The sequence below is a fragment of the Emydura macquarii genome, unplaced genomic scaffold (genome assembly GCF_026122565.2).
Source record: "Emydura macquarii macquarii isolate MOO-44397 ecotype Brisbane River unplaced genomic scaffold, CSIRO-AGI_Emac_v2 contig_3692, whole genome shotgun sequence".
Classification (NCBI taxonomy): Eukaryota; Metazoa; Chordata; order Testudines; family Chelidae; genus Emydura; species Emydura macquarii.
Window position 1 is genome coordinate 4,963,563 of NW_027133829.1, and position 21,855 is coordinate 4,985,417.

Here is a 21,855-nt window from a genome sequence, read left to right on the forward strand (position 1 = left end):
GGGGAAGGGATACGGTACACAAGCAAATTGAACACTGGGATGGTTTGTGAACATCACCTTAGTGCCAGGATTTTAAATTTTCTGGGTGGGGTTTTGCTGGGATGGAATCAGCTAAAAAGAGACCAAGGAAGAGAGAGAAGACACTGGAGGTGGGGTCTAAACAGAGTGAAGCTAAAGAGACTGAGTTGGAGCAAAGACCCAATCAGCACAGGGAAAGAACATCCAGATTAGAAATTTTAAAAAGCAGTTGGACACTGATGACATCATCAGTGTCTGAAGGTGCCTCTCCAGTTGCTCCCATTCATGATCACACAGACCAACTTCCCTCCCGTCTGTGACTACATAATGCCCTCATGGGAAGAGCAGAAATTGGTTACTTCAAAGTATTTCATGTATTTTTAGCTTCTCTTAATGCAATTTAGCAGCTGGAAACAGAGGAGAGCCAGCACCATATGATCAGCCAGCTCTCTGAAAACCAGTAAGTGTTTTGCAGGCCACCGGTTGTTCACTGATATATATATATATATATACATATTTTAAAATAAACCTAGCACAATGGGGCTCCTGGGCCTCGAGGTGCTACTGAAACAGTGAAAAATAATGATATATTCGGAGAACTTTTAGATTGTGGAAGAGTCTCCCGAGGGAAGCAGAAGCAGCGCCATCACTGAAGACATTTAAAACCAGACCAAACAAAGCCTAAGTAAACATTCTGGGGGCACCAAGTCTGAGTTGGCAGGAGAAAGCACTAGATGACCCAAGAGACCAGATAACATATTTTCTACCTCTAACATCTACAATAAGCTATTTTGATTTCCCACCATTCTCTCTTCAAATTCATTCCTTCCTGAAATTCAGAGACTTGGCACTCCCCACATAGGAACTGGCCAGTGACCCCACTCACTATTGAGCCAACCCCGTGTATCATGCAGAGCCAAAGGTTCAATGCACTGGGTATTTAAGCAGTGTGGGAATGTGTCTCCTGGGAGCAGGTGATGCAGAATGTACATATCCACCCCAAGAGCCATGTTCCTGGGAGAGCCAAGCAATCTCCCCTCCACAACGTATCTGTATTTGGGAACGTGGGGAAGAGAAAGTAAATATGATTATGTATTAAAAGGAGAGGTCTGGCTGCCTACAAAGCCTCAAGGAGCACACTGCTCTAGGACCTTGGCAGTGGTGTACCCAAGATGGCGTGGCGGGGAGGAGGTGGGGCATGTCCCCGGGTGCTGGCCTAGGAGCGCCAGCCAGGCCCTCCTCCTTGGAACTGCCCCATCACAGGCAGGCATCAGGGCATCCTCTTGGCCCCTCTACCCCTGCACTGGGCGCAAGGAGGGAGATGCAGGGATCCCCAGAGCCCATCACGGCCTCCCCCCCGTTGCCCCCACTGGAGGGGGAGAGTGGGAAATGGGCCCACAGACCCCCCCCCCCCGCCCATGGGGCGCTGCCGCCAGAAGAGGAGTGGTGGAGAGCGGGATACGGGCCTGCAGACCCCCACCTGCGAGGCACTGCCTACTGGGGGGAGCGCCAATGTAAGTATGGCCCCTGGGCACTGAAGACCCACAGTACACCACTGGACCTTGGTAGAGCTGCAAGACCGAGTGAGTGCTTAGTTACAGTTGTTCCAAGCTCTGAGTCACCTAAAAACTCCCCTTGTGGAAGCATCCTGACTTCCAAACCGCCTCCCATAGGAGTGCGCACGGGGTGTGCCGGGTATGCCCAGGCATACCCTAATGCAGGGCTCGAGATACCCGGCGGCAGCTTTTCCGGCAGCGGGGAATCACGTGATGCGTGCTGCCGCCAAAAATAAGGACACTGTCCTTCTTTTCGGCGGCGGGGAAGGACCTGGCGCGCGATGCGAGTTGCCGCTGAACATTAGGACGCTGGTAATTTTTATGGCGGCGGGTAAGACGCAGGTAAAATTCCATAGGTAATGTGTGCACACCCTAATCAAATGTGCTGCGCACGCCTATGGCACCTCCCGTTGCCTTCTCCCATTCCTATGTCTCACCACGTGGCTGAACATCTCCCCACACTCTTCCCCACCTTCAGAAACTTACACCAGACCTGGCTGAGTCCTTACACGTGTCAGTCCTCTTCCCCTTCCCCAACCACCCAATCAGGTTGGCACACACTTCTACTCTTCTTCACCCCCACATAACACTGGTCCTATTCCCCCTCATAACTGACATGCCCCTTGCTTAAACCAAGTGTCCTCTTGCAGCATGGCCGCATCCCACCTGCTCAGAGACTGCAGATCAGGAGGCAGTAAGATAAGATGTGTAGAGAGGGTTCTATCCCCACTTCTGACACTGAGTCACGGGGCGATGCTGGGCCAGTCATTTAACCGGTGTCAGCTGACTTGGACTTGCAGGCTCATAAGGCTAAAAACAGCAATGTAGATGATTCTGCTTGGGCTGGTGCCTGGGCTCTGAAACTCAGCAAGGGGGGAGGTCTCAGAGCCTGGGTGCCAACCCTAGTGAAAACGTCTACATTGCTGTTTTTAGCCCCATAACCCAAGCACCACAATCCCGTCAGTTGACCCAGGCTCTGAGACACGCAGCCCAGGGGTGTGTGTGTGTGTGCGTGCGCGCAGAGTAGATGTATCCTAAGTGATTTAGGTGCTTTGAAAAGCCCACCCTAGATCAATAATAGGTCAAAACACACAGACAGCTGATTCTACTTGACTTCATGTTAATGTCTAGGTTCAATGCAAATGTTTACTACTTACTATAATTGTAAGTAGCACAGCAATTTAGCCTAAGAAAATGCATTTATCAGAAGAAGTGGAACGTGTTAACCCAAAGATACCATTCAAAGCAGCTATTTCTAGGAAGACAACACTGTTTTTCAAGCTTCTGTACCATTTCCAGTGGGGCTTTTAGTCTGTCTGCTATCTAATGTTACTTCTATTGATTTATCAGTCCAAGTGTCCTGCCACAGGTTGCATTACACAGTCAGTTATGAGTTGGTTTTAACCCTCCCCCCTCAGGAAATGCATGTATGCTAAAGCTAGTGTTGCAACTTTCCACACTCACCACAGTCCCCTCTCAAGAAGTTAGGTCCTCAACCTAGCCTCCTGGGCAAAGACTAACAGCAAAGGCCTCTGATGCCTGCAAGCGCATTTTTTAAAAAATAAACCATGCTGTTTCATGTATTTTCTCTCAAAGATAAATTAACAGGGGAAGAACAATCTTACAATCTTAGCGAACTTCACGCAGCATAAGCTACAAGGCTACGCTGGAAAGGCTGCCATGAATATTTAAGCTCAATACACATTGGAAGAGACGCATAGGTCTACTACATACAGCACTGGGGTGCAGGATTTCCCGAGTTTTATCCAAACTCTGACACTAACACCGTCTGTAGCCTTGGGCAAGTCTCTCAAAATCGGTGCCTCAGTTTCCCCTCTGTGAAAAGGGGCCAAAACCTACTTCACAGGGCCTCATGAGGATTTATTAAGTGCTTTGAAGGTAAAGAGCACTGTGTAAGTGATAATATGTTTCTGGACAAATGTAATCTCAGACAGGCAGTAACAGAGCTACATGGATTCACAAAGCTGGGCTTCCCTATCACGCTCTGCTGTACACCAGGTGGTGATGTGGCACTGGTTTAAGTCTGGCCTGTGTTATCAGATAGTCACCCTTGCTAACGCTGCAGGCAGTCTCCCCGGCATTAAGGGACCAGAGGAGACTTCCTGACCCCTAGCTGCATATTGCCTATTTAATTGTTTTACTGTTGTCACATGTGCTGTTTGGGAGTCAACCTGCAGGGTCTGTTTGCTCACAGCTGTGCAAACGGCTTTTGTGCAAGAGAGAGTTGCAGGTGGTGATAAGGAGAGACAAAGATCTGGGAAGGACAGAGTCATTCGCAGCCAAACAACCTCAACTAGACTAAAATAATGTTAAGGGGAGGCTACTCTCCTCCCCCGCATCATTCTAAGAATCTCAGTTACAGGGAGAGTTTGCTTAAATACCACTGCTCATGTGATCCATAAGCCACCTAACTCTTTGGCCTCCTAAAAAGGACCACCTCAGCTCCAGGATCTAGACCCAGAAATTTCATACCCATTCTCAGCCAGGAAAAGAAGTGATGTCCACTCATGGCTGAGACCAGCTAAAAAGGGCACAAAGGGTGGAGGACTACTAAGGAAGCAGTGTGGCTGCTCCACAAGAGGGTGGGAAAGTCTTTGGGTCAATTGTAGCCCTGTGGCCCCCGGTAGCAAAGGAGGAAAGGAGACTCAGGGGACAGAAAGAGATGCAGGAGGAACATAAGAACTGCCTTACTGTGTCAGACCAGTGATCCATCTAGCTCACTATCCTGTCTCCGACAATGGCCGGCACCAGAGCTTCAGGGGCAGGTATAGAACAGAGCAGTTGGAATGATCCACCCTGTCTTCCCATCCCAGCTGGTTTAGGGTAGCCCCAAGCACAGAGCTGCATTCCTGACCCTCTTGGCTAATAGCCATTGATGGACCACTCCTCCATGAACTTATCTGGTTCTTTTCTGAACCCAGTTATCCTTTCGGCCATCACAACATCCCATGGCAATGGGTTCCACAAGTTAACAGAGCGTGTGAAAAAGTACTTTCTCCTGTTTGCATTAAACCTGTTGCATATTTATTTTAACGGATGACCCCTGGTGTTTGTATTGTGGGAAAGGGTAAACAACACTTCCGTATTCACTTTTTCCACACCATTCATGATTCATAGATCTCCATTGTATCCTCCACCCCCGCACCCCATTAGTCATCTCTTTTCTAAGATGAACAGCCCTAATCTTTTAGTCTCTCCTCAGAGAGACTGGGGGATGAGGGGGGAAATAATGAGGAAAGGAGAATGTTTTAAAGAGGGAGGATGAGAGGAAGGGGACTGGAGTGGAGAGAGGAGTGTAGCAAAGAGAAAAGGAAAGGGTTCAGTGACATCCTAAGGGGATGGTTCAGTGGTAAGCACGCTGGCCTTGGACTTGAGAGACTCAGATTCAACTTCTGCTCCACCACAGACTTCCTGTGTGACCTCAGTTCAATCCCTTAGTGCTGTTCTACACTAGAAAATTAGATCAACCCAGCTACATTGCTCACAGGTGTGCGAAATCCACACTAGAGTGATGTGATTAAGCCAACCTAAGTGCCTATGCAGACAGCGCTAGGTCAACAGAAGAACGGTTCTATTGACCTAGTTACCACCTCTTGGGGAGGTGGATTTACTTCAGCGACAGAGAACCCTCCTGTCGCTGTAGTAAGTGTCTACACTTAAAATGCTACAGCAGCACAGACATAGTCTAAGTGTCTCTGTGCTTCTGTTCTGTCTGCATAATGGGAATAATAGCCCTGTCCTTTTTCAGAGGGATGCTATCAGAATAAATATGATTGTCAGGTGCTCAGACACTGGTGATGGATGCCATATAAGTACTTCAGATAGAACAAAACAAAAGGAGAGAAAGTTTCAAGCTTACATTTTCTATTATAAATTAAATTCTCGTTATCATATACATGGGGGGAGGGGGAGGGGGATCTGCATTAGTGTATTACAATTCCTTTTGGCATTTTTGTTCTGTGCTGCTCTTATTATAAACAGTGGCAGGCAATCTTAACTCCCATCAAAGTGTACAAAGCCCTTGAAGCTGCAGCTAACTGGTAGCCCATTTCAGAAATTATGTTCTTATTACCTCACCTTCTCTGAAGCAGGAGTTCCCCAAGTGGTTTTTAGCTAGTGATGCTTATGGGCCCGTGAGTAATGTTATTCACTTGAACAAGGCAAGTCATTGCATCAGAATCTCTCACTCAACACTTCAACAAACAGCACTTCAAGCTACCGAGAAAAAGCCTGTGAAGCCTCTGGAGACAGATTTGGGAGAGCCAAAGGAGAAGCCAGCCTTCCTGTACTATTAGTGTGCTTGCAAAACTACACTTAGAAAGTAGATTACTCATCTATGTACCTGGGGCCAAATACTTCCCTGGTGTAATGCCACTGAGTTTTGTGGAGTTTCACCATGGATGAATTTGGCACATGGCCTTCATTTTTAGGCCCATTCATCAATGTAACAAATACAGGAGACATCCTAAAATAAAATCTTAGCAACATGCTGAAATGGAAACCTGAAGATGAAAGTTTCGGCAGAGATTCAAGTTTCTTGATCCAAAGTTGGCTGTAGTACATTCCAAGTTAGATACTACCTAGGTACAGATGACTATGACTTCTATTTTTCCCTACACAGCTCCCAAGACTCTCCTGGATCCCTCAAGACAATGAACAAGCAGCAAACCACCATTTCATACTGCTTCTACTGACTAGAGCAGAAATTATATCTAGAGAGCTTTGAATGCAAGAGATTAATACATAGGGGGGTTCTAACTCTAGAACTGCAGATTTCCTCCAAATGTGGGGGCTCACTTTGGGGACACAAAAGAGGAATGAATAGATTCTCTGCGCCAATTCCTCACAGGAGCGTCAAGCAAGTGATGGAGACTTTTCTTTTTATATATCTGCCTTGATTTAATAGTCTGGGCTGGGCCTCTCTGGATGGAGACCTGCAGCAATCTAAGCCGGGTCTCTACAGTTATTGTTCTGCAAGATAATCAGAGACACTCCACTTAGGGTTTGAGAGAACTGTAACCATAGGGAGGTGCTCTAGGTTACATCTCTATTTCCCTAGCTCTGTGCCTTATTCAGTAAGGAGATGGAAGCAGCTGTGCAGGAGCTTAGGAAAGAGTAGCCAAAATCAGGAATCTTCTAGTCAATACCTCTGCTTGTCAGTACCCTTGAGGATGCATACTGAATTCCTGAGAGGTTCCCCTCACCACCATTCCTCTGAGAGCATATTTTTGCTTGCTTGTTACTTTTAAGAAGCATCAGTGACATCAAGTCTGACCTTCCCCATTTTTAACTGGAAGTCTCCTTGGAGGATCAGAGAACTGGTGCAGAAGCATTCAGAAGACCTTGATTTGAAGGGGTGATTTGAAGAGGGGCATTGAATGTTTTACCAAAATTTATTTTCTTCCTCATTTGTCAGATATTTGAGTTAAACAGCAGGTAGCAAATACAAAGCATGGTTAACAATTCCTTCCCCACTCAATTTCTCAGCTTCATTCTATGGGTATTTGTTATACCATAATCTCATTTGTTTCTGACCACTCCTAGAGTCTCCCAAGAGAAACAAGACCTGAATTTGTAATATAAAATAAAAGCAAAAACTACTAAAAAAGAAAAAGAAAAAAAAAGAAAGAAAAGCTTTTGGGCCTTCTCCACAAATAAGAAAAGGGCACAAATGCTCTTCCTTGCCAGGTCACCTCTGAGCATTGCTTACTACATGCAATGCTTTCTGTAACAGTACTTAGCAATTTTCCTCTTCCAAATGCTTTATAGTGAACTTGGATACACGGTTCACCCCTAGGATGCAAAGTTCACCACTGAAAACACAAAGGTCAGTCAAATGTGTGTGAAAATATAAAGTTGAAAAGTTAAGTTTATCCTTCAAACCAAATCTGCTACTTCATAAAACCAGTAAGCTTTACTCTATATAGCCGAGGACATAGATGTTCCAACAGATAATGATAACACCATGTTGGTTTACCAAAATTGCCACTTTACAAAGAATCAAGGAAGTCATCTCACTGCCATGTAGCATTCGTTTACACCACAGCAACCACATCCTTCCAATAGGGGTAGAGACTAGAATGTTTAAAAAGTAGAATGTCAGTTACTCCTGCTGTCTTTATAACATTAAACTTACTACTAAGCAAATCTAGGGTTGTTTTTTTTTATATTTAAGTCTGAGAAACAGAGAAGTTAGTTTCACAACTGGATCCTAATAAACTTCAAAGCTCAGCAGTAGGCTTTTCAAGAGTTTTCTATTCTGCAAATGACCAATCTTTTTTCTCTTGGACCAGAGTTTAAGTGGAAAAAATAAAGGAACTAAAATGTGTTTCTAAAATAATAACCTAAGCATTCGTATTTAAAGGGGACACTTCCTTTGACATCAACATGCTTTCATTGGGCATCTCTTCTTCACACTTCCATTGCACAGTCTTTTGGAAGTGGACTAGTTATCCTCACTATTTGACAGTCTGGGAGCCAATTCCAGAACTCTTTACTCAGGACAACATCTCCAGTCAAGAAAGCACTTAAACAGGTGTTTAAATCCCACTGAAGTAAAAAATGCTTAATGTTATACATGCTCCATAGTATTTCCTGACTTAAAGCCTCGTGCATTTGAAATTTAGGATTTGATCATGTATTATTCATTTCTTGAACTCCAATTAAGAACACATTTTCCTAAAGTGAACTCCAGACTCCAAATGAATATATGTATTCCTACCAAATTAAAGGCAATATTCTAAAGGTAAAAGCTAAACAAAACATATGATCAAAGGCAGGGGTTTCTGAAATCTCCTAGCCACCTAAGACCCAAATATATTATAGAAGCCCAAAACAACTATACCATAAGATAACCATCACTGCAGGCTCTCTGCAGCTTTTAAACATTATCACTGAATAATCTGAGGGTTAAGATGTACTTTTGTATTAGGGGCATCTTGCTGCACATAAGAAACAGTAACTGGTTTCCACTTTATATGCAAGATATGACTCATCTCAAAGGAACCAAAATCTTCACTCATTAAATAAAAACACACAAACACAAAAATTTCCAACACGACTATTAAAGCCAGATAACCATAAATTAACATTAATCTTTTGTAAATAAAAAAACCCTGATATAAACTTCAGGGCAATCACTTTACATAAGAAACTGAATCAAAGAACACTATGTCACTATTTCACTTGAGCATCACAGTTATTATTTGGGTCCCAAATCCACAGCCTCCTTATCAGAATCTCTTGGGTATCTGTGGACCCTTCACCCTTCCAGAATAAAGTAATGTATGTTCCTAGCTCAAATATTTTTGTTATGCTTTTAACATTCAAATGCTTTCGGACATCAAAGAGGAACAAGACTATAATCCAGATACATTCTAATTTCTCAACCCTGCAAAATTTAGCTAGAGAAAAACAGTGTATTTAAATACAAAGATTACAAAATGTTTTCTTTTTTCAGCCATACTCTTGCCTGCTCTTGAAAGAAACTCTGTTTAATTGCTGAATGGGTTAAAATAAAATTTTACCACATGCCAGACAGTCTGCTGTTAGCAGAGGGTGGGAGAGGAAAGGGGAAGGGACTGAGTTGGGGACTTAATAGTGGACAGTTTTGAAAATTATAGGGTGTGTCTATAATGGAGATAACAGTGAGATTCAAAAGGAATCATCTGTAATAACAGAAAAAATTAGCAACTGTCAGCAACAAAGCCATTTGTCAGCCACAAAGTCTGGAAGTAGTGACAAATTTAGACACTACAGATAGAACGTGACAAAAATCTACCCAGGAAGTGAGCCTCTTCTCACAGAGAACACTGGTTTGGAGCCCAGAAATATATATTTCCAGCATGAAACTCATTGTCTTATTGCCAGTATAAATATTGGGAAGCAATGACAGCTACTAATTGTTTTTTCTATATTTTTAGATATCTAAAGGATACTCAGTTGTGTGTGTACATCACTGAATAACAACACTACCTGAAGGAGAAACAAAGAGCTCCTAAATAAACATGCACCAATTTTTATTCCTCTTGTGACAATTTACATGCCCTTGCTCATTAAAATAGGAGTTTTCAACCCATGTGTCCTTGAATTTGCCCATTACTGCATCTTCTGCCATAGGTTTCAGTAATATTAAAAAGTGGCTCGTTGTTAGCTCAGTGTCAACTTCGAAAGGAACATGCTATCTCATAAGGCGCCCGAATGCAGACGGTTCTCACAGGAACTGAAAGTACCACAGAGAGAAGAGGTACAAAGTATGGTGGTAGCTACACACAGGAGGGCCTGCTCAGAGTTTGTTTATGTGCACTATTCCACAAGGCCATTCATTCTTCAAGGGTTCCTTCCCCAAAAGAAGAAAACCATGGGGCTTATAAAACAGTTTCTAACATGCTGAGCCCTGATATGCACTGACTAGGGAAACAGCATTGAAATTCTATTAGCACGTTTCCAGGAAAGACTGATTTTATAATGGTGATAGCTTTCATCCTAGTGCAGATGGGGAGAAGGGAGTGTAACTATGGACATAGCAGAATGGGGGTGATAAAGATTATGCCCTACAGAGGTGGAATGATGAGCAGTAAGGAAGGTTTGAATGAAAACCGCAGGAAACCAGCCTGTGATTTACAGAACAAAGGAACTAATTCTGTAGATAAACAGAGGGGAATGAACCCCTACAGGGGACCCAAGAAGGTGGGAGAGATGTCATCTTTGTAGGTCTGGTCAGTGATACAAGCCTGGGCTGGAGTTTCCCAGCTTAACCATGCCTAACCCCCTGATGCTGCCCTCCCCACGAACTGATGGAAAGACATGTAGGAAGATGCAGCAACAAGCACTGGGCTGTACATTCAAAGTAACCCACCCCATGGGTTTTTCCACAGGAGAGGAGCAGCCAGCCTAGGAGGCTCTTTCTGCTCCGACCGACAAAAAACCCAAAATACACTTATAATGGAAACCCTGACACAACCTTAACTATAGCATCCTGAATGCAATGCTATAATCTGATCTGCGTGTGAACTCCCATCGTCTCAATGGCATTTATCTTACTTTAACTCCTGTTACAAAAGGGTTGAGTCATATAGCAGGGCTAGCCAAGTAACAAAACTGCAGGGCTTGCTAAAACTCTGAGTCAAGGATAAACAGGCTCTGTCCTAAAACAGGTTACGAGAGCAACACTCTACAGGAGCACTGTTAGCCAGACTTCAGATTCTCTGGACAATGGCATTTTCTTCTGTGCTGTAGAGAATATTACAGTCCTGCCAAGGAAAAAAATTTTTTTTTTTTAAAAAGCACAGCACTGCCCTTCAGTTCATGGTAACATGTATTAACCAATGCCTGAGAAACCAGATACCTTAGCAACCTCATGTAGGGACAATGACCCAATCAGATTTCAGTGTCAGGAGAAGAGGAACAGTATTTACTCTGCATACAGATGAGTTGCAAAACTGGGTCACTTCTTGCCTTTATGGGAACAAAAATAAAGGCTTCTTTTTCAGATCTTTTAGGATCTTTGCCTGGACTTTAAACCTACCTGGAAATCCACAGCTGCCTGAGATGATGAAATCACACCAGCATGTGTAATGTTAAAGCATGTTACAGTGACTGGGCTTTGTATTTCTTAGAATTCAACTCATTAGCTACTTACCGGTTCTTCTCTAGTTCATTGTGTGTAGACCTAGGAGACAAACAAAAATTTGGATTAGCCACCTTCAACCTCACAGCACAGTACTCCAATCACTGCAAGCCATAAACATTTCCAACAATACAACTCAGCATATAGTCAACCATTTGTGTATATTTTATATTCAGTCATAACTCTCCATTTTCTCTTGCTGTGAGAGATGCTTCCTATGCTAGGTCTATATTTAACTGCTGTTCTCAAATGCACTACTATAAATTTGCATCAGATATTTAAAAAGGTCCAAAACCCAGAATGGAGGCAATGGTGAAAACTGAGGACTGGGAGTCAGGAGACCTGGATTTTATTCTTGGCTTTGCCACTGACTCAGTGTGTGATCACAGTTGAGCCATTTAACCTCTCTGAAACTCAGTTTGTCCATCTGTCAAATGGGAATATTGATCGAACCTACTACACAAGGCTATTATAAGCCTTAATTCATGTACCTTAAATACTCTGAGATCTTTAGATGGAAGTTGTTCTGTAAAGCAATGCCAGACAAGGCATCCAAAGGGTCACTAGTGAGATCTGTCCTTCTTGCTCCCAGAGTCCAAAATCTGCCCAAACATTTGGATATGTGAAGGCGGGATATACATACAGGGATGAGGGTCGAGCAACATTTCCTCTACCATGCCTGCAAGCACTACGGGGGTTGAGGCAGTGCTCATGGGATTAAAATATGGCTCCCCAGCTCACCTCTAGAACCTCTAACAACTGGGGATACCAGCACCCTCACAACACTCAGAGCATCTGTACCCTAAAAAGGTACTTAGCCTCACATTCACATCACTAGAAACATCTGAAAACATATACTCGTCTTTATATCTGTATAGCGTCAAACAGCTGCTATTCAAACAATAACTCACAGCTGGAAAATTAAAGTAACTAGAAACAAACTGGAAATTGACTAGTCTATTTTCACTGTCTCTGTCTGTGTGATGACAATGTTAACAGAGATAGTTAGATATTAGAGCCTTTTCATCAGTGTTTATAATCTAAAGTGTTATTAGCAGCCCAGATCAGGTAATTTTATTTTAAAATATTTGAATTTTAATCTAACATGTCCCTTTGATATATAAGGTCAGCCTAAAATAGGAGTAAATGAGCCAAGAGCTTAATAAAAAGGATCTATTTTCTGTAATTTGGCATCACGTTTCTTCCGGAGCTCTGAGAAGATTATCCTCTATCTCCCATCTGGAGAATCCTGCAGAGAATTCTACAATTAGGGAACTTAATGAAGGACCCTTTCCCAGCTCCAAGGGAAACCCTCTATTAATTAAGTTCTTCCCAAAAAAGAGGAAAAAATAGTGCTGAACAGGTGTTAGGAGTTCAGTAAAGACCACAACTAAACCTGCAGACATTTGGGAAACAAAACAGTTTAACAGAAACAAGCCCCTGAAGATTAAAGCTTAACTAGCCATGGTTTGGGGCCTATAGATAGACGAACAAAATCTTTACGGCACATCAGTGGAATGTGTCTGAGGGTATATCTGCATTTCAAGCTGGAGGTGTAAATTCCAGTTTGAAGAGACATGCCTGCGCTAACCTGATGAGCCATGTTCCCAGGACAGTTAGCGTTCCCGCCACTCGCACTGCTGCAGCTACACTATTTTTAGTGCACTGGCTTGATCAATGCTTGCATGGGTATGTCTTCTTGAGCTGGGAATTACACTGCCAGCAGAAAGTGCAGACATATCTTTAAAGGCACAGTACACTACACAGACTCCTAAAGCTGGACCAACTCCCAAAGTAATTGGTTTAATTTTCCATCATGCAAATCGCTAAAGAGGGTTACCCTCAAAGTGTGAGAAAAGCAGCAACCTTTTATTCTCCCAGTTAAATGAGCAGGTAATGCTGGATCTTGAGAATACATTTTTTATTTTATTTGTACATATATCTTCTGACAGCTGGTAAACCTAAACATCGAGGATCAAGTTTCAAAATGTGGTCTCCACTTCGCCACGTGTGAGATGTGCAAGTCACCTGCATGTGTACTGTTGGTGAAAGTCTAAGTGGAAGCTGCCCATACCACTTAAACTTCTGGCTTGGAGGGGGGGGGAGGAGGGGTCCTCTGTTCCAGCCCCAAGTAGGCTGGCGAGGGCATAAGTCTGCAATTACTTCATAGAATAGAACAGCTGCACTGCAGCCCTGTACCCTGGCAATAGGTAAGGGGGCTTGATTACTTGGAGTGTGTGTGTGAGAGAGAGAGAGAAGTGGCATGCACCCTTTGTTTATGCAAGTGACAATTTAAACGAGCAAATCCCATATGCTCATGCAACTGGACTGTAAATTCTATCATTTAACACATCAAATGACAGTGCTCATGAACTATTTGCAAAAAACAACCTCCCAGAGGCTGGGTCAAGGTCCCTTTAAAATCTGACCCCAAATTCTTTGGAACATATTATTAGTTTTATTTACTGTATGTTCCTGCAGGAGATTTTGCACTTCCTTGCTATTCTATTAACAGTTATAAAGCCAAAGATATGCAATGAATTGAATTCCTATATTATATTGAGCCAATTATCAAGGCCAGCACAGAAAGAACAAAGTTTGGCTCACTGCTGTGAACAAAATTAAAACAGCAGGTTCCTCCTACTCCTCTCACACAGGAGACTCTTTATTACCTATCTTCTTTCCAATGAACAACACAATTGTGAGGGGTCACAGTCTTTTCATCAAGTCGGGAAATTTATGCTGTGACTTTTAACCATATCGTCTGCAAAAACTTTCCCAACACAGCTGAATCTGAACAAAAGAAGCTCAGCAAACATAAATGGATTCCGCCAAGTTGTCACCTGTGCTATTACCACCAGCTATGTTTAAGCAGACTATAATAAGCCTTTTTCAAAAGTCTGATTTCCTCGTTATCATTTTGACTCACTTGCATTTTTATATTTTACTCAGCCTGGGCAATGAAAATAGAAAAGGCAGTTTCTCTTCTGTTTATACTCAGTTGCACTTTCCGCATCTCCTGCACCGGCATTATTTCTCTATCTTTGAGTTGCAAACATTACAAGATTTAGTTGGATTTAACTAAGACATTGTTGTCAGTGAAATGGAAAAAATAAAATTCATGACCATGTCTGTTAATATTAGATTTTATAACAACTTTTAAAAAAAATTTACCACAAAAGTTAACCACAAAATATTGGGTCTAAACTGACTGCCAAGTGTCACTTAAATAAAAAAAAATCTTCATGTTGCTTCTGATTATGATCAACTGGAATCTGGACAAAAAATCAGGCTATCAATTGCTTTCACTTTGATGGTTAAATATCCAGAATTATAGAACAGCATCAGCTTTCTGATCAAACAATATTGGCATAAGAGATACCATCCACTTGAAAATCTGAACATTTTGTTAATTGTTGCAAGTAACCCTGAAGTTACACCAATGAGATTAGACATATTTCTCTTGATTTTTTTGTTTTACTTTGTAGATTTGACATCACTTTATGTACAGTCAGTTTCACTGTTGTTGATGATCAGTTGTACTTTGTACCTCCTGCATTAGGACATCACTCTCATGCACTGATCTGAGGGAGCTCACATACATGCTGTCACCCAGGCTATGCCAGTGGGTGTTTACCAGTAGCAGCAAAGCTGAAACTTAAGAGGCACGGGTACAGAGAGGTTCAAAGAGAGAAACGGGAGGGCCCAAGCATGTTTGCTTTTGTTTTTCTCAGCCTATCCTATAGCCCCTCCTCAAAAAGATAATCAGTAGGGAAGGAGGAAAAACCCAATAAAATTAAAAAATTCAGGACATCCTATTCAAAGTTGGCTCTATCAGAAAGGTGATTTGTTTTATACATTAGTCATTTATTTAAAAAACAAAACAGTGGTCCTTTAAATCTTATAAAGTGTCACTAAATGGAAGCACTGTTGTGATAATTGAGCCTACAAATGTATTCTGATTATGAGCTCAACTCTAAAAAAAATGGGAAAGTTCATAAAATATCACAATAACATATAACAAATGTTAATGGGAAAAGGTACAAAAAGGAGACAGAATAAGCAAATCAGTCTAAACAAAAAGGCCATGTTGATATGACTCAAGGACTGTGTTGAAATTATGCTTGTTAAAAATAGGACGTGTGGACGTGGAAGTTAATAAGCCAAAATTGGTATGTTGGGTATTAGGCCTAATGGGTGGACAAAATAATAAACTATTCCACCCATCACTCCCTTTTTGGAGACCTAAAAGAAAGATTTTTTTGGGAAAGTATGAAGAACAAAATGGAAAAAAGATCGAAGGAACAGACAGAAGCTACTGGAGTTAGCTTTATCATCATGGCTGCCACTCACATCATTTCCTGGGACCCCTAGGCCGCCATCATCCTGATCTTAAGAAATGTCCTTACCCAAATGGAATAGACAGTGACCCAGATGACATCGCCACCCCTACTGGCTCCAGTTGAATCCCAACCACCAGCTGGGATGATAGTTATCATCATCTTTAGTACCATCTTAGTGCAGACGAAACTACACTCTTGATTATTATACTGATTGATTGCAGGGGAAAAACCTGTGAAATCCTTAAACATCACATCCACCACAATCTCTCCACTGCCAAGAGGACAGCTATACAGTCCCTGAAATCTAACCACCAGATAGTGATCAAACCAGAAGACAGAGGGGACACCATAGTAGTCCTCAGCTGCAATGACTATATTAATGAAGCCAACCAACAGCTCTCTGACACCACCTACTATAAAGGACTCAAAGACGACCCCACACCACAATTTACCCAGGAATTTAAGGATATCATCAAATCCTTCCCCAAACAACTCCAAGAGAAACTCTACAAACTCATCCCCAGGACCTTCTACATGCTTACTAAGATACACAAACAGGGAACCCAGGCAGACCCATCATACCTGGCCACAGTACGCTTTACTGAAGGAATATAAAATCTCATAGAAAGCCATCATCAAACCACCCACCACAAAAAAGGCTAGCTTCCTCCAGGGTACAACTGACTTCCTCCACAAACTCCGCAACACTAACAACCTCCTCCAGAACACCATCCTTGCCACCATGGATGTCACCTCCCTATACATCAACATACCTCACAATGACAGCATAGCTGCCTGCCTCAAATATTTACAAGACAGCAGACCACCCTCAGATATCCACCCCAAACACATCACAAAACTCATCTGTTTCATCCTCACCCATAACTATTTTCCATTTAACAACAAAAAATTTGTCCAAACCCCGGGAACAGTCATGGGTACTAGGATGGCTCCCAAATATGCCAACCTCTTCATGTATGCAGTGTTGTTATAGCCGTGTCAGTCCCAGGATAGGGGAAAAACACAAAGTGTCACAGCCAAATACAATACATTGAATTTATGGCTTATTACAACAGTCTGTGACCCACTAGCCTCCTTTTTGTGCTATGACTAAAGGGATGTTAACAGGCTACTTCAACTTGAATGGGCCCTTGGACTATGTGCTAACAACTCACGCTCAATCACCTGCTCAATCTTGTATTTAGCTGAGACACTTGGCGTATGTCTACACTGTGGAATGAAGTCGATTTATTTTAAATTGACTTTCACCTGCCGAATTTTAGAAGTTCTACAAGCATGCTCACACTGCGCTCATTGCATCAGGAGATTGCATCCCCACTAGCTCTGCTTGGGTCGACAATCAAAGCAGTGCACTGTGTTAGTTATCCCACAATGCAACTAGCCGCAAAGGCTTTTGGGAAGGTTGTCGTCCTCCCATGATGCAACATGTTCCCTCCCCCCTTCCTTCTTATCCCAGTCCAAACAAACAGATGATCGCCTTTTCGCATCATTTTTTCAAACCCTTCACTCTCTGCCATGCAAAATGCCATGGCCTGAGAGGAATGGAGCCCGCTCAGCTCTGCACTATTATTGTAAGCATCACAAACACTAAAAGCCATAGAACAAAACAATTCCCATTTGCTGCAGGCTGTCACACACCATCTGCAGTCGGTGGAGCGCCACTTCTGGTCCTGGCAAACAAGCAGTGACTGGTTGGATTGCATTGTTATGAAGATGTGGGATGATAAGCAGTGGCTGCAAAACTTTCGAATGCAAAAGGTCACTTTCTCTGAACTTTGCAGAGAGCTCTCCCCAACCCTGAATCGCAAGAATAGTCACTTGAGACAAGCTCTGACAGTGGAGAAGAGAGTGGCCATCACTCTGTGGAAGCTAGCAATGCCAGACTGCTATGAGTCAGTTGGGAATCAATTTGGAATTGGTAAATCCACCATGGGAGCAGCTATGATACAAGTGTGCCGAGCCATTAATAGACTTCTGCTAAGAAGGACAGTGACTTTGGGAAACGTGGAGGACATAGTGGATGGGTTTTCCACAATGGGGTTCCCAAACTGTGGGGGGACCATAGATGGCACACACATCCCTATCTTAGCCCCAGGCCACCTTGACACAGAGTACATACATCGAAAGAGATATTTCTCAATGGTGTTGCAGGCCCTTGTGAATCACAGGGAACACTTCACTGACATCAGTGTGGGGTGGTCTGGAAAGGTGCATGACACGCGCATCTTTAGGAACTCGGGTCTGTTCACAGAGATGCAGGCAGGCACTTCCTTCCCTGAACAAAAAATAAATATTGGCGATGTTGAAATGCCAGTAGTGATCCGCCTATCCCTTGCTCCCCCGGCTAATGAAGCCCTACACCGGGCACCTGGACAGCGACAAGAAGCGTTTTAATAATAGGCTCAGCAAGTGTAGAATGGTGGCGGAATGTGTATTTGGATGTTTAAAGGGCACGCTGGTGCAGTCTGCTCACTAGGTTAGATCTCGGTGAAAAAAACATCCCAACCGTTATCTCTGCCTGCTGTGTGCTCCATAATGTCTGTGAGACAAAGTGGGAGAAGTTCCCATTGGGTTGGGTTGTGGAGGCAGATAGGCTGGCTGATAATTTTGAGCAGCCAGATGCCACTGCAACGCTGAGAGCCAATCCCAGAGTGCTGCATCTCAGGGAAGCACTGAAAAACCGCTTTTGCAAAGAGACACAACAGTAATGTCCATTGCTTATCTGCGCTGTGCTTTCACTTCACATCCCCTACCCATCCTCCACAGATCCAGTTCCCTCCCTTCCCTCTCACCCACTGTTCCTGTTCCCCCCACCCTCACCCTCCCTTTATTCCCTTCTTGTCAATAAATAAACAGCAATGAATTGTGAAGTAGTATGTTTTCCCCTCCAACCTTTCCCCCCACCCCCACTTCCCTTTATTCCCTTGTTATCAATAAACAAACAGCAATGAGTTGTAAAGCAGTACTTTTTTATTGGTGATCCTTCACAGAGGGGGGAAAAGGAAGATAACTGAATGCTCCACGTACATCGTGTGGGGCCTGAGAGGGGATAAAGTGCCCATTTTGGCTGTGCACACACAAAAGAATCACACATTCCTACTCCTTAACGGGGCTGTCACCTCTTTCTGCTCCCTTCAACCGGCAAGGAGTGCAGCACATACTGCACCCTGCTCAACCTCCTCCTAGACCGCTTGGGGGTGGGGGCTAGGAAAGAGTGAGTTAGTTCTGAGTTTTGCAGGGGCTACAGAGGGAGTCTGTCTTGCGGCTGAGCTTCCTGAAGCTGAACCAGATGCCTTAACATGTCTAACTGATCATGCATTATACGCAGCATCTCGTCTTGTGTTGAATACTCATACTCCTGTGCTGCCTTTTTGTTGTCCATGTCCATGTCCAGCCTGTCAGATAATGAAATCCTCCACGCTCTTAGCTGTGTCAGCAGCTGCAGAGGTGTTCATTATCTCATTAAACATGTCATCCCAAGTTGTTTTTTTTTGCCTTCTTATTTGCGACAGGCGCTCTGCAGGAGTATGAGACAGTGTGTTGAAGGCCGCGTTGTCCACTGTAAGGGAAGCAAAGCACAAGGTACCCATTGTTAACTTATCCCCAGGATGAAAAGCAATGTTACAATTTATAAATAACTCCCCTGGGAACACTAGAACTGCATACCACTGCTTAACTATTGCAGGGGTCAGAGCGCTGCTCCAGCCATGGGAAGTAAAGGGGCTAGTGCATCTGTGTTAGGGAAATCCCCGGTGCCCGGGCTGCACAAGTCCATGCTCCCTAGAGCAGCACAGATGTGAAGCTCCCATTGATCAGACTTTTAACAGGCAGTAAAAGGGTGGGGGGTGGGTATGGGTTAACTGTCTTGGGAGGAAAAAAAATGGGGAATCTGTTTGCAGTTGCCCAAGACCCATAGCAACAACGTCCTGCTTAGGGACTTGTGGTGTGCTGAACTAAGAAACCATCCCCGGCTGTGGAATAACACACACTTTAAAGAAACTTCCTTGGGCGGGTACTGTAAACGTGCACCATCTTCCCTAGGTAACCATGAGTGATATCAGCCTGCTGAGGGTCACACAGAGGGAAGGGAGGATTTGCTGCAGGCATCTGGCCGCAGGCCTGGCCCTTATGCTGCTATGCTGTGTTCCGCGATGATGCCTGCACAATAAATAACAAAATGGCAGGGGAAAATGTCCTATCGCAGTGCAAGAAATAAGGATATACTCCCTAGAAACCCTCTGCAAAGGATTGCAGAGTACCTACATGAAAGCTTCCTAGAGATACACATGGAGGATTCTCGGAGAATCCCTGTGCACATAAATAATCTTCTCTGGGGTGAACCCAATGCTTAAGCACACCAAGTACGAGGAAGCACAGCCCCACTGCCACACACATGACTTTTTCCTGCTGGTACAAGATTCTGGACTGGGGATATAAGCAAAGACAGGCAATTTGCAATACATACTCACTAGATGTGCCTTCCCTGCCATCCTGGTCAGTCGTGGTTTCCTGTATCTGGGTTGGCTGCTCCTGTGTTGCAAACAGCTCCTGGCTTTCAGGGAGAAGAGATACCTCACTTGCCTGACCCGTTCTCCTCATCATCTTCCTTGTCCACAGATTCGTCCTCATTCATCCTGGCCTCGGATTCCCCCTGAAGTATCAATGCTGCATGGTGGCATAGTGGTGGATCTCTGCCGAGAATTGCATGCAGCTCCTCATAAAAGTGGCACGTTTTTGGTGGGGAGCCAGAACGACTGTTAGCTTTCCTAGTTTGCTGATAAGTCTGCCTCAGCTCTTTGATCATAATGCGGCACCACTGTGCGTCCCTTCTCCAATATGCCGAGAGATATCTTCTCGTAGATATCCAATTTCTTTTGCTTGCTCGGAGCTGAGTCAGAACAGACTCTTCATCCCACAGATCAATGAGATCCAAGACTTCAGGTCGACTCCAGGCTGGAGTGCGTTTCGGGAGTGCAGATGCCACGATCAGTTGTGGTGGCAAGCTCTCTCCATGCTGACCAAAGAGGAAATAGGAATTCAAAATTTCCTGGGTCTTGAGGGGAGGAGCTATTTCCTGGTTATGTGGTCACAGTGCAGCAGACTGTGAATGTGCAGAGTGGTCACAACAGAGCATTATGGGATACCTCCCGGAGGCCAATGACGTCGATTTACATTGCGCTCTGCCTACACTGACACTCATTCGACCTACAGAATTCGACTTCAGCGCTACGCCACTTTCGGAAGTGGTTTTATTAAGTTGAATTTTACCGCGATTTAGGTCGGCGGAACTGATATGCCAGTGGAGACGCATACTTTGTGTGGTCAACGAAAGCTGCATTCTGTCAACCTGCATTGTCAGTGTAGACCAGGCCTGAGTACCTTTCCCAAACATAAAGAAGAGCTCTGTGTAGCTCAAAAGCTTGTCTCTCTCACCAACAGAATTTGTCCAGTAAAAGATATTACCTCACCCACCTTGTCTCACTAATATCCTAGGACAGACAAAGCTACAACAACACTGCATTTAAGAGACTGTCAAACACGGGGGCTTTTTCTTCTAAGACTGGACTTTAAGAACAAAGAACAGGAACGACATCTCCAGCACATTTAAACTAACTTCTTCTCTTTTCCCCAAAAGGACAGTTAGTACCAGTTGCAAGACAGTCAAACAACAAGGAGCTTTTCCTAACTAAAATTGTCTACAGTGAATGGAAAAAGGAACAAGCAATGTTGTTAAAATTGAAGTCTTATTTAATATTTTACATTTCAAATGCTTTAACTGTTTTTCCTTCTTTTCTATATCTTTAATAAAAGGTTAAAAGGATTTTAATAGTGTGTTTGCCATAGTACTAAACAGGCTGAGGTCTTTGTATATGGTATAACTTGACCTTGTTTAATAATGTTTAATGTTAGACAGTGACTGGGCTACGTTAACACCTTTAGCCTAAAATATTTAGCCTAAATTAATACAACAGGATCCAACTTAATATATTTTGGAAACAACTCATGAAGAGATCGGGAGTGATCTTTAAAAGCTTAATATGACAGAAATAATGAAGCAGTTAGCCAGTTCCCCACAGTGTTTGTTTTTAATATGAAACCAGAAATGGAGACTGAAAGAAGAGCTTCCCAGTGCCTTCATCACACAGATGTCTACAGCTGTACACAAAAAATAATAAAACATTATGCCCATACAGAAAACATGCAAAACAATGACTATAATAAGCCACTATAGTTTAATATACAACACACCATAAACTACTACACTCCT

At 43.4% G+C, this 21,855-nt stretch overlaps 1 protein-coding gene across 3 annotated transcripts in view; it reads right to left on the reverse strand.

Annotated features, from left to right (window-relative positions):
* MXI1 (MAX interactor 1, dimerization protein) overlaps window positions 1-21,855 on the reverse strand; it is a 75,718-nt gene that overhangs the window by 23,579 nt on the left and 30,284 nt on the right. For all 3 annotated transcript variants that reach the window (XM_067537117.1, XM_067537119.1, XM_067537118.1), the window contains one exon: window positions 11,236-11,265. In XM_067537117.1, coding sequence (XP_067393218.1) covers window positions 11,236-11,265 — 30 coding nt within the window. The remainder of the gene's footprint in view (window positions 1-11,235; window positions 11,266-21,855) is intronic.